The sequence below is a fragment of the Centropristis striata genome, chromosome 14 (assembly GCF_030273125.1).
Source record: "Centropristis striata isolate RG_2023a ecotype Rhode Island chromosome 14, C.striata_1.0, whole genome shotgun sequence".
NCBI classification, from domain to species: Eukaryota; Metazoa; Chordata; class Actinopteri; order Perciformes; family Serranidae; genus Centropristis; species Centropristis striata.
In genome coordinates, this window is record NC_081530.1 from 18,200,633 (window position 1) to 18,216,120 (window position 15,488).

The following is a 15,488-nucleotide window of genomic DNA, read 5'->3' on the forward strand; positions in this document are numbered from 1 at the left end:
GTTAGTCTTGTCTGTGTGCCTCATGTTTGCGTCATGCTTTCCTCACTCACCACAAAGCAGGATTTGGCCAACCCCTGGTCTTAATATCTTATGTTTATTTTATTCTACTTGTTTAAGTACTTTTTTTCTTATTATAAATTCAAGATGAAGAGTTTTAAAGTAAAAGAAACACAGAGATGCTCTGCAGAAAAGTAGACAAAAACTTTTAGATTATGTGTTTTCATGTTACAATGAACACTGCTCATATATACAGCTCTGGGAAAAATTAAGAGACCACTACAAAATGATCAGTTTTGCTGGTTTTACTATTTATAGGTTTTTATATATAGATTTTTTGTTTCATTCTACAAAGTGCTGACAAAAATATAAAATATTGCCATTTAGAGCATTTATTGGCAGAAAATGACTACTGGTCAAAATAACAAAAAATGATGCAGTGTTTTCAGACCTCGAATAATGCAAAGAAAACATGTTCATATTCATTTTTAAACAACACAACACTAATATTTTAACTTAAGATAAGTTAAAAATAACTTTTTTTTCAACAATTAACAAATGATGAAGGCACTTGCAAATGACAAGGTAGTACAAAATGTTAACCATACTTTGGTGTTTCATTCATTTTTACCTTTTAATCTTAAGATTTATAATAAGCATATATATATATATATAGTTTTTTTTACAAAAATTAACCGGAACACTGACAAATGAGGAAGATCTTGGGTGGGTAATAATAAGAATAAATATGAAACTTAATTTCAAATCTATACTAAAAAAGAAATCAGGTTTGAATTGAGATCAAACACGAAGCTTGTTTACAAGATATTTTGTCAATGCTGATCAATGGATGAAGCCATAAAGTGCATCTTTGGATGGAAAAACAACAGTAGATGGATATGCTTTTGACTCTTCCAGCCCAAAAAGAATTTATAAACAGTTACTGATTGGTTTGGGTTACACTCACACACAAATTGCTCCCAAATGTTAACCATCGACTGGACTGAAAAGAAATAAAACATAAACTTATCCAACTAAAACGATATTAAGCACAAACAAAACATTAAAAATAATCTCTGTGCATTCTGCTGCCCAAAAAAAGGCAAAGCATTTAAGGCAAACTTTCACACAAGGCACATTTTAAAACATGTGGCACATGTAGCACCTTCTTGCATTTTTTTTTCTCCCGACTGTTAAAAAAAACATTATTTACCTCCAATTATTATTTTTGTTTTGAACATTACTGAAATGTAATTAGAAATCATTATTGGTGGGATAGTCTCAATCTTTAATCACAGCAGTGATTTTTATAATCTTCCTCATAGAATAAGATTTGGTTCAGGTGAAACAAACACTAGAAAGGACGTGTAGAGATACTGTTTATTCATTCTCTATCGTTTTAAGAGTTTGTGCACTTAAATAAGACATGGAACAGTTTGTCGTTTTGTGACCAAATCTGAAAATATTCAGGTTATTATTACTTCTTCTGAATTCAGAACATTTTGTTTGAAAAAAAATGAAATCAAATCACATCAAACTGTTTCTTATATGCTATGTATCTCAATGTTAGTGGCATTAATAAAATTCATTGTGAAGGATTTTTTTTAAGGAATCTGTCCGTCCACTATCAAATGGCTTTAAGAACGGGATGATTGTGTTTTTTAATACAATGAAAAATCAAAATCTCTTTTCTGAATTAAGAAACATCTGTGAGAGTGGTCTCTTAGTTTTTTTCCAGAGTTGTATATGTATATTTTGCTTTTAATAAACAGTAAAATAAAAAAAGATTTTCTACATGCTTCACAGAGACAGTGAGTGTGTAAGACCTGGGCGTGGCCAGCCTGGGTTTCTAATAACGCTGGCTTCCAAAACGCGGCTCCTTTAAATGTGACTGCTGGTTGGTGGGAGACACAATTACAGGGTGCACCTGGCTGGCTGGCGTTGAGGGGGGACGTAATTGCAGGGTGCACCCGTTTAATTGAGCGGCCTTGTGAGGGACGATGGCCGTTTAGGCACTGCTGCTACAGCTAGCTGCAGCCTTCTCCTCCTCCTCCTCCCTCTTTCTTTTCTTTCATTCAGTCTCTCTTCCATCCCTCCTCTCTGAATCTGTCCCTCATCTCTCTCTCTCTCTTGTGGCTGAGCTTCTCCAGGCTTGTTGTTGTCTGCTGGGGCTGCTGCACTTACTTTTCTGTACGAGAATGCTGCTGAGTGTCTTTTTTTGAAGAAGGGAGAAACCCTGAATCTCTGCTGGGTTCCCTCCCACTAAGCATAAACCAGGCATGACCCTCCACATATATTTATTCATACACGCGCTGTGTGCGCACAGCAGAGCGGAGATGCTCCCTCGCAGCAAGAAAAAGAAAAAGAATTCAACCGGGAGTTGAAAAACGAGAGAAGAGAGGCCGTGCTTTTTCGCTCCCACCACCACACTAAGATAAAGCAAATACGCAATGAAAGTCTGTGCGGCATTTTTCACAAAACTGGACACCTGGCATCACTTAAAGGAATAGTTTTGGTAAAATATGGTGTTTTTTTGTGGTAGTTTCTGTGACTCAATCTCTCATTTAGCACTTATCATGCTCATGCACGAAGGTGCACTGGAATTGCACAGATCTATGTAGTTTTAAATGTAATAAATTATAAAAGTGAAGCTGATAAAGTTTTATTAAATGTATGCATGTTATCAATTTTGTATTCATGTATGTCCGACCACTTAGAAACTGAGTTAGAAATCATGTAAATACATGGCCAAAATGAACATATCTATTTGATCAAATAATTATCTAGTGATATTCTCAATAGCTTTAAATGATTCATTGACCCAGAAAATGTATATTTTGACATTGACATTGACCTTCTACGTGGCTTGGAAGATATATTGGTTCTCATAGATTTTATATGGCTGCCATCTCGGATCCGGAATCTTGATGAAGTGACTCCCATCAAAGATTGAAACTTATGGTGATAGAGAGCATGTGAAAAAAATATTGTGCTTTTGTACGGCGTGTCCCCTTTATTTACCGTAGCTCAGCCACCTGACTATCAGTCTTTCTGAGAAAATTAAGTGTGTTCCTGGAGTTTATGTCCCTTAGTTTAAGGACAGAAACATGGTCCATGCAAGTACTTGAACACAGACACTACAAGCTCAAATTTAAGAGAAAGCTGACTCCTTCTGTTTGGACTTACTTTCACTCAAACTAACTGCAGCTGACCAGTTTCTTTCTACATGTTTTTACACATCGTCAGCAGACACACACCCCATCATTCATGTTTTGTTCTGTGCTGAAAACACAGCAGTGCATGTTCCTGCACAGACTATTAGCTGATTAGCTCCACATTGGCCCACTGAGGACTAACAATTGTTACCTCCAGCTCGGCCAGGAGTTCTCATTTGCGTGGACTTTGTTTTTTCACTCAGACAAACTGAAATCATGACAGCAGCTGCTACCAGAAGGTTTTGTGATTGTAACAAAGTAAACAAGTACTTAATATGCACACACAACTACTGCAGCTTCCATTACATTCCACCAGCTCATAACATCAGAATTTTGCTATGATAAGAAGCTTTATTATCATTATATTGCTGTGCAGACAGTAAAAATTGCATTCTTTTTTTGCATTTTTTCCCTTTTTCCCCAATCTGCTTCAATCTCTGCTGTCTGTAACATTTTACAGCATTCAGTCATCTCTGTCCTGCTGTTATTACAGACATAAGCTATGAAAAAACAGAAATATAAAATACTAATATCTCCATCATCTAGACACCTGTACTAACTCACATGATATAAAATAGAAGGTAAGCACTGTTCCAAGGCATTTCTTTTTTTAATTTATTGGCTGTGTTATATGTCAGTTCCATTTTGAATTAAGTTTTCTATCTTCTGTAACAAAACCCAGATGTTCTGGTTTCACTTCAGCTCTCTACTTGTAACCAGTAATGGCCTTATGGTGGATTATGTGCAGGACTATTTGTTGGCCAGCAGCAGTGAAAACCTGTCTGTGAGCTTTAATTCTCAAGTGTTAAAGTATCCCTTTTAAAGATAAAATCAACACTCTGTTAGCAGCTTTTTAATTCTCTGTTGCTGATAAAATATATATAATAATAACGTCTGAAGTGCAGTGAATGTTTTCTCTGGCAGTGAAGAAGGAAATATGTGACCGGGCTGTGGAGTCGGTTGATGAATTAGTCTGCTGCGGTGACAGTGTGTCTCCAAAACGCCGACTTCCGTTGCGTATCGAATTGATTAATTTACTCTCGACTTTCAAACCAAACACACTCACTCACCTCTCCCCTGAAAAACAACCAAAGTGCACTTACGGCTCCCCGAACCCCTGAAGCCCAGTCCCGCCAAACACCCGCCCTGCTCACTGCGTGCACTCTCAAAAGAAACATGCACGGACTCTGATGTCTGCAGCCAAGGAAGCACTGACTCTCTCCCTCACTCTGCTCGCTGCCTCTGCTGCCCCCTGCTGCAGGAAAACCGTGAGCTGCCACGATCAAACCGACTCATTTGTCTCCTTTTTCTCTCTCTCTCTCTGTGTCTCTCTCTGTGTTTCTGTTCAGCTCGTGGTCGCACCAACCTGGAGCTGAGGGAGAAGTTCATCCTCCCTGAAGGAGCGTCTCAGGGTCTGGCCGCCTTCCGCTCCAGAGGTCGGCGCTCCAAGCCGGGCTCCCGCAACGCCTCGCCCACCCGCTCCTCCTCCTCGGCCTCCCACAGCGGCGCCTCGCTGCCCTCTGCCCCCTCCACCCCCGCCACACCCACAGCCTCCGCATCGTCCAGGGTAAGAGCCGATAGAGCGGGATCTGATTTTATTCACTTTAAAGGGAGTCAGACGTCTTAAATCCAGTTGTTTTAGGTTTATTATTCCATCATGCAACAACAGGTGTCTCCAGTTCATGTCCACTCATTATTATCAGTGACAGGAATAGAAATAGTTGTACTCTACAGAATGAATTATAGCAGTTTTATGCAACACAACCTTCACTGTAAGAAAAAGCATGAATAACTTGATTTTTCATCAGCTATGACTTCACAGAAAAATCTCAGGTACATTATGTTCATGTTGAGATAAAACAGAAACAAAATGGTTCAAGGGTGACTTTTTTTTCAACCTGGACCCTATTTTCCCATGTTTTTCTGTCTAAGTGACTAATTATGACAACATTTTTTGAAACTTGTCCTGTATACAGAGAGAGCGCTGCAGTCTGCAACCGTGAAACTCGCTGCAGAGTAATACTTTGGTGCAATTGTGCACCGTTTACATCCATTAAAAGTGCTTGTTTTTGTTACTGACAGGCTCAGATTGTTATTTTTTTGAGAAATGCAAAGTTTTCTGTTTGTCATTGCTTCTATCCAAGTCTTGTTTGGATATCTCACAAGAGGTCACTTGAAAGACACCAGAGAAAATGTGAGTTGGAGAGAGGGAAACTAGGAAGAGTACAGAAAGTTAGTTTGGTGTTATCTAAAAGACTTTAAATGTCATGGCTGAATATTTAGCTGGTGTGAAAGAACAAGACTTCTCTATGAGCGATTCTTCTCATTGCACCAAAAGATTTCACTGCAGCCTGTTTCTCTGATGCATTGTTTCTCATCCAATACTGGTCCAATTCAAGAAATTATTGTCACCTTTAGACACAAAAGATGGCAAAATGGGGTCCGGAAATTTCCCTTTAAAGAAAAATTAAACAAAATTTAAAAAATGTAAACAGATAAAACATGATAGTACAGATAAAATTACAAATCACATGAGCAATCTTCCATCCATTTATCTAATTCATCCTTCATCAACTCACAGTTGATTACAGTTGCATCAACAGTTGCAAAGCTGACAGCTATAGGAAACATATCTTTAACTAATTAAAGAGGTAAAGCACTACTGTCAAGCTTAAAAAGTACCACACACACACACACACACACACACAAAGCCACACAAATCCTCCATCACTTTGTCACACTTCATCTTCTGTAATGTCACACACACGTAGTTTGTTTTACCATCTGATGTTAGTGATGTTTATCATTTGTCAGCACTGTTTGTCATCTGATTACTGTGTGAAGCGTCTGTGTGTGTGTGTGTGTGTGTGTGTGTGTGTGTGTGTGTGTGTGTGTGTGTGTGTGTGTGTGTGTGTGTTTATGAGTTCATGTTGCACATTGTTCAGTTGTTGTCATCCTCCTGTTATTGTCAAAAAAATCACCATCATCCTTAATGTTAAATTTTATTTTTTGTTCTTGTTTCTTTGTTTTGTCTTTTCATCTTTTTGCCTTTTCCCCCTCGTTCCTGTCACCCCTGCTGCTCTCCTGCCTCCAAATTAAATGCCCTTCAAAAAAATAAAAAAATAAAAACAAAATCATCTGCTGACACAAAACACACTGCGCTGCACCTCCTCACTCTCCTCCCCTTCCCTCCATAACGCCTCCCTCCTTCATCTGCTTCTCTCTTTTGCCGCTTTGCTCTCCTTCTCCTCTACCCTTCCTTCCCTTCCTTCCTCTCCTTCCTTCCTTGCTCCCTTCCCTTCCTCCCTTCAGTCCTCCCATACTCACTCGCGTGACTATGCCAAGCCCTGGCTGGCACACAGTAAAACTCCAACGCCAACCAAGTGCCACTGCTGCCCAGATCTCGGTCACAGCCTCACCACTCCTGGGCACGAGGTAACACACTCACCCCACCCACCCACCCACCCACCCACCCACCCAGCCCCCTGCCCCACCCGACCCCACCCCCACTGAACGCGCTACTGCACTAACGCACACTCCCAACGGGTGCTCACAACGCCACCACGTACAACGTTTTGCTGCTGTGCTGTGAAAAGTTTGAACCTGTTGTTTCAGTGGTTTGAGTTAAAGATGACATCATGTCGTCAGGGTTACGGGAATGTTCCGACCTTTAATTTGAGAATAAACATGATGTGGTCGAGTTAAAACCTCAAAGACGACATTTATAAAATGCAAAGTTGTAATTTGTAAAGGAAAAATATATTAAATGGTGTATAAATAGAATTATGTGTGATGATATGGAACAATTTGGACTGATAAGAAAGTTTACTTTGGGAAAATCTTAAAGGGATAGCTTGGATTTGTACGTCTGTCTAAGTCTGGTTGTATGAGCTACTTATCCACAGTCAGTGTATGACCTACAGTTGAAGAAGGGAAGTTTAATAATAATGTTTTATTTTTTTATTTCAGGGAGCTCAAGCTGTTGTCCCTGCTCTCTTCAAAGCCACCAGACTCCATTGACAAAAACACTCATTTTAACTCGCAGGACACAGAATTTGCTCATTTACTGCCGCCTTGATCGTTTAGTTTGTTTGTGTAATTATGTGACTTTGATGTATTTGAACTAACCATTTAAAACACCAGAGTCACACAATTACATAAACAAATGAAACAATCGTGGCAAAGGTAGAGCAGCAGCTCCTTTGTTCTGCAAGGTAAAATTACTGTTTTTGTCAATGGAGTCTGGTGGCTTTGAAGAGAACATAAAACAGCTTCAGTTTTCCTTTCAGAAAACAGCAAAACTATTCTAACAGTAGATGGTGTTTATTAACAGCCATAATAAACTGTAATACACTGACTGTGGAAAAGTAACTAAAACAACCAGTATTAATTAAAATTCTGACCTCACAAATGATTATTTTTTTCTATTTTTTCCAGATTTGTTTTTCAGTCTTATGACCTGTTTATCATTAAACAATTATTTGCTTAATTGATTAATAAATTGACAAAAAATGTTCTCAATTTAGTTTTTATAATCAATTAATTGTTTATTGGGGCTATATTTTATATTTTTTATAATAATACTGCAACAAATTACAATGTGAGCATATATAAAGGTGTTGAACTTCCAGAGAATTATGATTGTCAATTGATTTGCTGCTTGTTTTTGTCAGAGAAAACTGAATATTTTGGGGTTTTAGACAATTTGAAACTTTAACACGCAAATTTTATAGATTGAATGATTAATGAAGAAAACAATCAGCAGATTAATCAGCCTGAGATCAGTCCTTTACCTCTTTTATGTAGAAAATAGCACATATATTTTACAGTTAAATAGTCATTTTCATCATGTGTAGAATTTGTTTTGTACGATGTCTTTCTGTGTTTAGTTTTCATCTGTCGTTAGATATTTGTTGTGTCTGATGTGCTGTTTGTTGTTTGAGTGAAATGATGATGTAGCGTTTGAGAAACTAGTGACGTTCATCATCAGTCACCAGTTATTATCCAGAGTCAGTTTCATCCTCAGCTGATGTTTCCTGCGTTCTCCTGCAGGGGGCGACATCCGGCTCCAAACTCAAGAGGCCGACGTTCCACTCGAGCCGAGGTTCTCTGACCGGAGAGAACGGAGGAACGACACACAGCTGCAAACCGTCACGAAGCGGTGAGACGTAGATCAGAGTCTACAGTCGTGTTAGCAGCTCAATGCTGAACACAATATAGTAGAGGTGTGAATCACCAGAGGCCCCACGATACGATTTTATCCTGATACTTGAGTCACGATACGACATTATTGCGATTTTAAACATTTTGTGATATGGTGATTATTGCGATACAAATATATTGCGATTTAACTGTTTAACTGCGCTTTGTGTCCTCAAAATTAAATTCAATCTACCAAATTACATAACTGGAAGGGGGGAAAAATATCTTTTACAAATATTACTGATTTCAGCTTTTAAATATATTACTGTTGAATGGTTAAAACCCGACCCTCCAACATACAATATGTGGATTGAGAAGGTCTGGGAAATCTATCACATGGAACAAATAACTAACGCCTTGAGGCTTCAAAAAGATATATTTGTTAACAGATGGAGACCTGCCATGTCCATATTAATGCAATAATCTCATGTTATCTTTATTTTATTTTATTTTACTTTATTTCACGTCATTTAATTTGATTTATTTCCATTTACACAGTTTATTATTTTTTATATTAACTGATATCAAATATGTATGGACGACAACAACTGCTGCATTTTATCAAACTTTCCTCAACTTTAAGCTTCACTGCTCTGAATAGCTTTGATACGGCTGTCGGAGTCATGTACCAGGGTCATATGGATATAGATTCCTTAGATCTTCTAGTTTCATAGATACCAGTATCTCTAGTATATTCCTAAAATGGAGCCGACTACGCCTCCGGAAAAAAACAAAAACTGCAAAAAATAATGGCGCTAGATAAACGCTAAATATCAATACTTGGCGGCCATGAATCGATGTAATATTGCCACACAAAATATCCCGATACTATGTTGTATCGATTTTTTTCCTCCACCTCAACAATATAGAGCGTGTCACTGTCTCCAGGGTCCCATGTTCCCCAGCTAAACGTCCTTTTAATATAACCTTTCTAAAAGTTTTGCGTTGTCACTGTATGCAAAACATTTTTCAGGTAAAATAACATCTATGTCAAAGGAGTTTGGTGGATGTTTAAGAGATTCTTTCAAAAGAAATGCTTTGCTTCTTGATAAAACCAAGACATGTTTTGTAAGTTTTTCCTCCTCTTCTTCGGCTCTTAGACCCGAAGCGAGGGGCGTCGACAGCCAGCGGGCCGACCAGCCGTGCCGGCAGCCGGGCGGGCAGCAGAGCCAGCAGTCGGCGCGGCAGCGACGCCTCGGACGCGTCGGAGCTGCAGGATGCCCGTTCTGTCTGCTCAGACGCCTCGGACACCCCGAGACGACCCGGGGCCAAACCCTCCAAGATCCCCACCATCTCCAAGAAGGCCCCCAGCCCAAAAACCCCGGGGGCTTCGAAGAAATAACCGGAGCAGAGCCGATTCTCCTCCAGACTGCAATCTGAAGTCCATCTAACAGGGCTGAGTTTGAGCTCTATGACTGACATCTTCCAGGGGGGAGAAGGAGACGGAGAAGGCGTCCTTCTCACTCTTTCCCCGCTCCATGAACAGACTGACAACGTGCACAAGAGGAGTTCTGGTCTGGCAGTCCCAGGCCAGAATCTGTGGGGTCGAGAAAAAAAAGACTTTCCCCTTTAAGAAGCGACCCCATTTTGCCTTCCAGTCTCCTGCTTTGTCTTGTTAAGAAAGTTCCCCACCAGCGTGGAACCAAACTCCCTCTGACTTGACGTGATGCTGCCTTATACTTCTACACTTCTGTCCCGATCAGACGGAGCAACAGAGAAAGTCTTTAAACTGCTTTTTACCACACTGACACACAAATACACACATTTTAACACAGAGGCGGGAAAGGGAGTGGGACACACCGCCACCACCACGGCTGCAAAAACAAAAAAAAGCCCAAATGAAATTCAGGAATAAAAAAAGAAGAAGAAGAAGAAAGGATTGTGGGTCATTATTTTGGCTTGTGGGCCAGATGCCTCAACGATGAGTTTAAAAAGAAAAATATGCAACGACTGCCATGTCGCTTCCTCCGGCGAGACAAAAACGGTCACCTCAGCAGATCTGCAGCAGCAGACACCACGTGTGGACAGCTCAGGAGGCGGGAAACACGGTTCCAACACACACACACACACACACACACACACACCGTCTAACCTCAGACTCGGAGGGTCGGTGATGGTGGCGGTGGCGGTGCTGCTGCAGCTGAGCGCAAACACTCACACACTCAAACACCGCAGAGCAGACTCCTCCCGACCGCCGGAACGTTGAGATCGACCTTGTGTGTGCATTTCAGCAAAGGGCGGTGCGGTTTTTGTCACAATCCAACACTCAAAAAATCACAAACTGGCAATAGAAGGGACTATTTTTATGGCGACAACTAACAGCACATTACTGACAATATACGACATGTGTAACCTAACCCGATGTTAAAGACCGTGTTTGCGGAGTTCGACAACCAGCATGCACTAATTGTCTCTTCCTCTGCAGTTCCACCTTAATGTCTATACGCTGCGTTGCCTCTAGCAGCCCAGCAGCACACACACACTCTCACACACACACACACACACACAAGGTGGTGTGTATAATGTGTGTCATTGTTACAGGAAACAATAAGAGGTCATCGACTTGAGTCACTGTATGCAAAAATTTTAATTTGCGAATGTCGATTTTTTTCGTTGTTTTCTGGTTAATTTATAATCCAGTTGTACTTTTGTTATCTAGCTTGAAAGAAAAATCTATTTATTTTTCAGTCATATCACCATTGGCGGAGAGAGTGATTTAGTATTATGGTTTAAATAATTTTTTTTTGTACCAAGGAAATGTCCGCTCCGCTCGCTCTTTGACATTATTTGTGTGTGTTTCATTGTAACATTATTCACTAGGTCGCTGATTCTGGTGGCAGCCTTGTTTGTTCATTTTTCTTTTTGCTAATGACTACAATTCCCAGACCATGACCAAAGGGGTTTGCCCTTCATGTGTAGAGAGAACTACAAATATGAATGACAGGAGACCGGGGAAGAGCGGACCAATGAGTGCGGGTTTCCTCCCTCATGTCCCGCCCCCCGAGCGTCTCTTCTTCTTCTAGGCTTTTTTTTCAAATGCTCGTCACTGACCGAGGGCCGAGTTGTCTCTGTGTTATCTCAGTGTAAGAGATGAAGTTTATGAAATGAATTAACAGTAAGAAAGAAGACATCTTAAGGTGATTTTTATTTATTTATTGTCTCTCCGAGGGGAGGGGGATTCGGAGGCGCAGGAGACGAGTCCTCCACCTTTTGATGCTGTGCTTCTCTCAGTGTGATGACGAGAACATGGAGGGTGTTATAGGAGTCAGTGGTGTAAAAGTAAAACAAAAAACTAAAATTATAAACAATTTTTTGTTCTGTTTTTGTATTAAAAAATATGCTTGCAGTAAAACTTGGTGTCTTGGTTTTAATTTTGGGGGGATTTTTTAAATGGATTTGTGCTGATTTGTGGATGAATGTCTTTTTGCTGTGTGCAAATAATATTTGAATTAATGGCAAACTATTTTGAATATGATTCATTTGTAAAAGTAAAAAAAAAATGTTGTTCTCTTTGGTGATCTTCTTATAGCGATAAATTGTTGGATGATATATTGTCCCAGAAATAGTTGCAATTAACATTATTGTCATTTTAATTACCATTGCATACAACTTATATATTTCTTATTTAAGAACATAATAATGCAAGAAAAACCTTTCAAATTAACTTTATAATACTAATAATACATTGGATTATAAAGTGCTTTTCAGAATACTCAAAGACTCTTAACAGACATTAAAATTAGATTTTGAATAAAAATGTTTTTAAATATCCTAAATAAATAAAACTAAACAGCACAACCAAAAATATATATTTTTATATGTAATAATTCTGTTAGGTGATTTCCCCAATTTTCAGACATTTTATAGACTAAATTAATCATTTATTTGTTTTTACAAAATAATTATGATTATTAATGATTATCAATAGCCAATTGTAAGCTATAAAATATTTTCAATTTTTTTTCATTAGTTGAATATAGTTAGTACGAGGTATTTGTGTGTAATTTACAGCACAATTACATTTTTTAAATATAAGTGTTAGTATAAATATAGATGTATTATTTCTGATAGAACTGTGTTTAGTTTTTCTTTTTTTTAATTGGTCATGTATTTTTTATACATTTGTTTGCTTTTTGTAATTAGTAGTGTACCTTTGTGTGCATGCATCACATTAATGTCTCTTCATGTACAGTTTATATGTATGCATGATTCAGTTTGTGTCTTTTAATAAGTTGTATTATCATTTTAAGTGTCTACAAAGTTCTTACAGAGGAGTATGTATTCATGTGTTCATGTGCATGTGTTTATAATTTCCGTGAGGTTGGAATGAGATAAATGTAATTCTGTTTACAGCCTTCAGTCACTCATGCCTGACAGCAGACGACGGACTCGGAGGAAGTGACCCGACATTTCTAGATAATTATCCTGTAACAGATAAGGACACTTCCCACTGGATCTTCACTTAAACACGAGGAAAACGGTGCTGATGGTGGTGGTGAAGAGTCACGTTAATAATTTTGAATGTCTACTTCTCCTCCAGCTCTGTCTCACAGTCCCAGTTTTTGCGTCTCACTGAGTTTGAAAATAACTTTGTCCTGTTTATTTGGTGGTTCCACCGGAGATGATGAGGTCTGAGTCCACCCTCTGCAGCTGTGTGTACACACACTCACTCCTCTCATTTTCTGTCCACTCTCCATCCATCTACGCCCGTCCTCCCTACAGTCCATCTGTCATCCCAGACTTCCCTCTCTGATGACAGTCCTCGCTCTGTTCCACCACTTCTGTCTCTCAGGAATGTCATTTTTCATTCTCAGTTGGGTTTATATGGTTTCAAGGGCACTGCGCTCCCCCTCCTTCACTCCCTCTGTGTCACTCCTCGTTTCCTCCCTCCCTCCCTTGTTCTTTCACCTCCTCTTCATCTCCCTCTCACTCCTCTTCTCACCATTATCAGACAAAAACCTCCTGAAGTCGCAGACGTGCAGAGGAAAGAAAAACAAAAATGGGCAGAGCGTTAATTCCTGGCATTTGGGACTCGCCCTTTCGGCCAGGACAGAATGAACCGCGGTCAGTTTGGTTTGGTCAGTGTTATTCATGCCTTTCAAAGTGACCACAAGTACCAGGCCGCTTTGAAGAAAAGAGTACACAAACACGGGCTGGCACAGGGATGAACCTCACTACTATATTTGAGTCATTTCTTCCCTCCGAGTCCTCTGGGTTTAAACACACACATGCACAGAGTGTTTGCATTAGGCTCTGCTGCAGGGCAGAAGCTCAGCAAACTAATGAACGGCTCAACAGAAACAGTGTCACACAGTGCAACGCAAAACCTGCCACTTCAGAGCAGAGGTGTTCAAAGTGTTTAATGTTTGCCTCAGGCACAACCACTTTGGAGTGATAATTTGGCTTATTATTTAATTTCAGCGTGAGACTGTAAAGCTTCAACTGGTGGTGGAAGATGTACTCATCTTTTACTTGAGTAAAAATATCAGCACCACAATGAAGATATAGTCAGAGGTTTACTGAAGTAAAAGTATAACAAAAATATGCTTAAAGTATAAAAAGCATTAACGAACATGCAGAAAGGACAATTTCAGAATCATATATGTTACTGAATTACAATTATATATTAATTTATGTGTAAGAATCCCTTTAAAGTCGAGCCAGGCTGACCAGTCAACATTATTACATTATAATTTATTACTTATTTCGTTTTTTTATTAGCCTGAATCTGCAAAGTTACCCTGCTAGTTGTCAATAGTACAACATTTCCCTCAGATATATGAGCATAAAGTAGTATAAATAAATAGAGTTTTGAGTTTTTTTTGAGGCACTCAAAGAGTGCCTCAAAATTTTACACTAAGCTTACCAGCCCTGAAAGAAATATGGAAAAGAGAGAATCAGACAAATATAACGAAATCCATTGATAGATAGTGTTTATGATATTAAATTCAACTGAGATAAACTGAAAATGAGCATTTAGCAGGAAAGCTAGCAAAGTTAGCTGGTTAATGCTAATTAGAAATTCACAGACACTGTTCTGAACATTATCTAAGTCTTTAGGTGTATATTTCTAAATACAATTGGACTTTATGGGCGTAGATTTGATGAGTTTATGTCTTTTATCACAATGTAAAAAAAGAAAGTTTAAGTTGTATTTGGTAGCTAGCTTTTGTTAGCATTAGCTTGCCAGCTAAAATGCTTTAACTAGAGTTACTTCAGCTGATAGCTTCTGTTAGAGATTATTCAGGGATCCTTTAGTAATATAAAGTGTTAGGAAAGTAGATAGATGTGTGCATGATGATAGAAATTCTTTACAAAAGTAGGAGCAGTGTGTATTTAGTTAATATTTTCTTTTTTTAAGCGTGTGGAATCTAATGTGTCATAGCTATTAAACCCAGTGACTACATTATTTTATTTCAATCTTAGAGACTGCCGTAAGTTGCTTCGACAAAAAGAAGAACAAATCGGGTTTCCAGTAGAAATCAGGCAGTGATAATCAACTGTTTTTGCCCGTCTCTGCTGGTATTAGCAAATGGTTATAAAAGAAAAAAAGTTATTACTAAAGATTATAAAATTTCTATTTTAAAAAAAGTGAACACGAACAAGAAACAAGTTTGACGTGTATATCTGTAGCTGCATATTTTAATTATTGAAATTATTTTCAAAAGTATGACAATTTTGTAAAACCAACAATAACTTTTGTTTGAGAATTATATTTATTTATTTATTTATTTAAACCCCAGAGACCGCCATAAATTACTTCAACGTACCTCTGAACATCAGGTTTCTGGCACAGGCCGTAGCTGTTTCATTAGCCCCATATTTTTAACCATTCTTTACAGAAATATTGTATATTTAATTGAAAATATGTGTAGAATCTTATGTTTCATAACTAGTAAAAAAAAAAAAGTGATGAAATTATTTTATTTAAATCACACAGACTGCAATACATTTCTTTGGCAGAACGTAGAATAAATCAGGTTTACGGCACAAATTGGGCAGTGACAAACAAGTTTTTTTTCCCTTCTCCACTGATGTTGCAGGTATTCTGGCTGAACAAACAAAGAAAATAGG

General features: G+C 38.6%; 1 protein-coding gene across 2 annotated transcripts in view; it reads left to right on the top strand.

Moving 5' to 3' along the window:
- Nucleotides 1-11,420, top strand: part of macf1a (microtubule actin crosslinking factor 1a) — a 320,929-nt gene extending 309,509 nt beyond the window's left edge. For both annotated transcript variants that reach the window (XM_059350758.1, XM_059350757.1), the window contains 4 exons: nucleotides 4,562-4,779; nucleotides 6,525-6,647; nucleotides 8,265-8,373; nucleotides 9,515-11,420. In XM_059350758.1, coding sequence (XP_059206741.1) covers nucleotides 4,562-4,779; nucleotides 6,525-6,647; nucleotides 8,265-8,373; nucleotides 9,515-9,756 — 692 coding nt within the window. In that variant the 3' untranslated portion in view covers nucleotides 9,757-11,420. The remainder of the gene's footprint in view (nucleotides 1-4,561; nucleotides 4,780-6,524; nucleotides 6,648-8,264; nucleotides 8,374-9,514) is intronic.
- The last annotated feature ends 4,068 nt before the right edge of the window (nucleotides 11,421-15,488 follow it).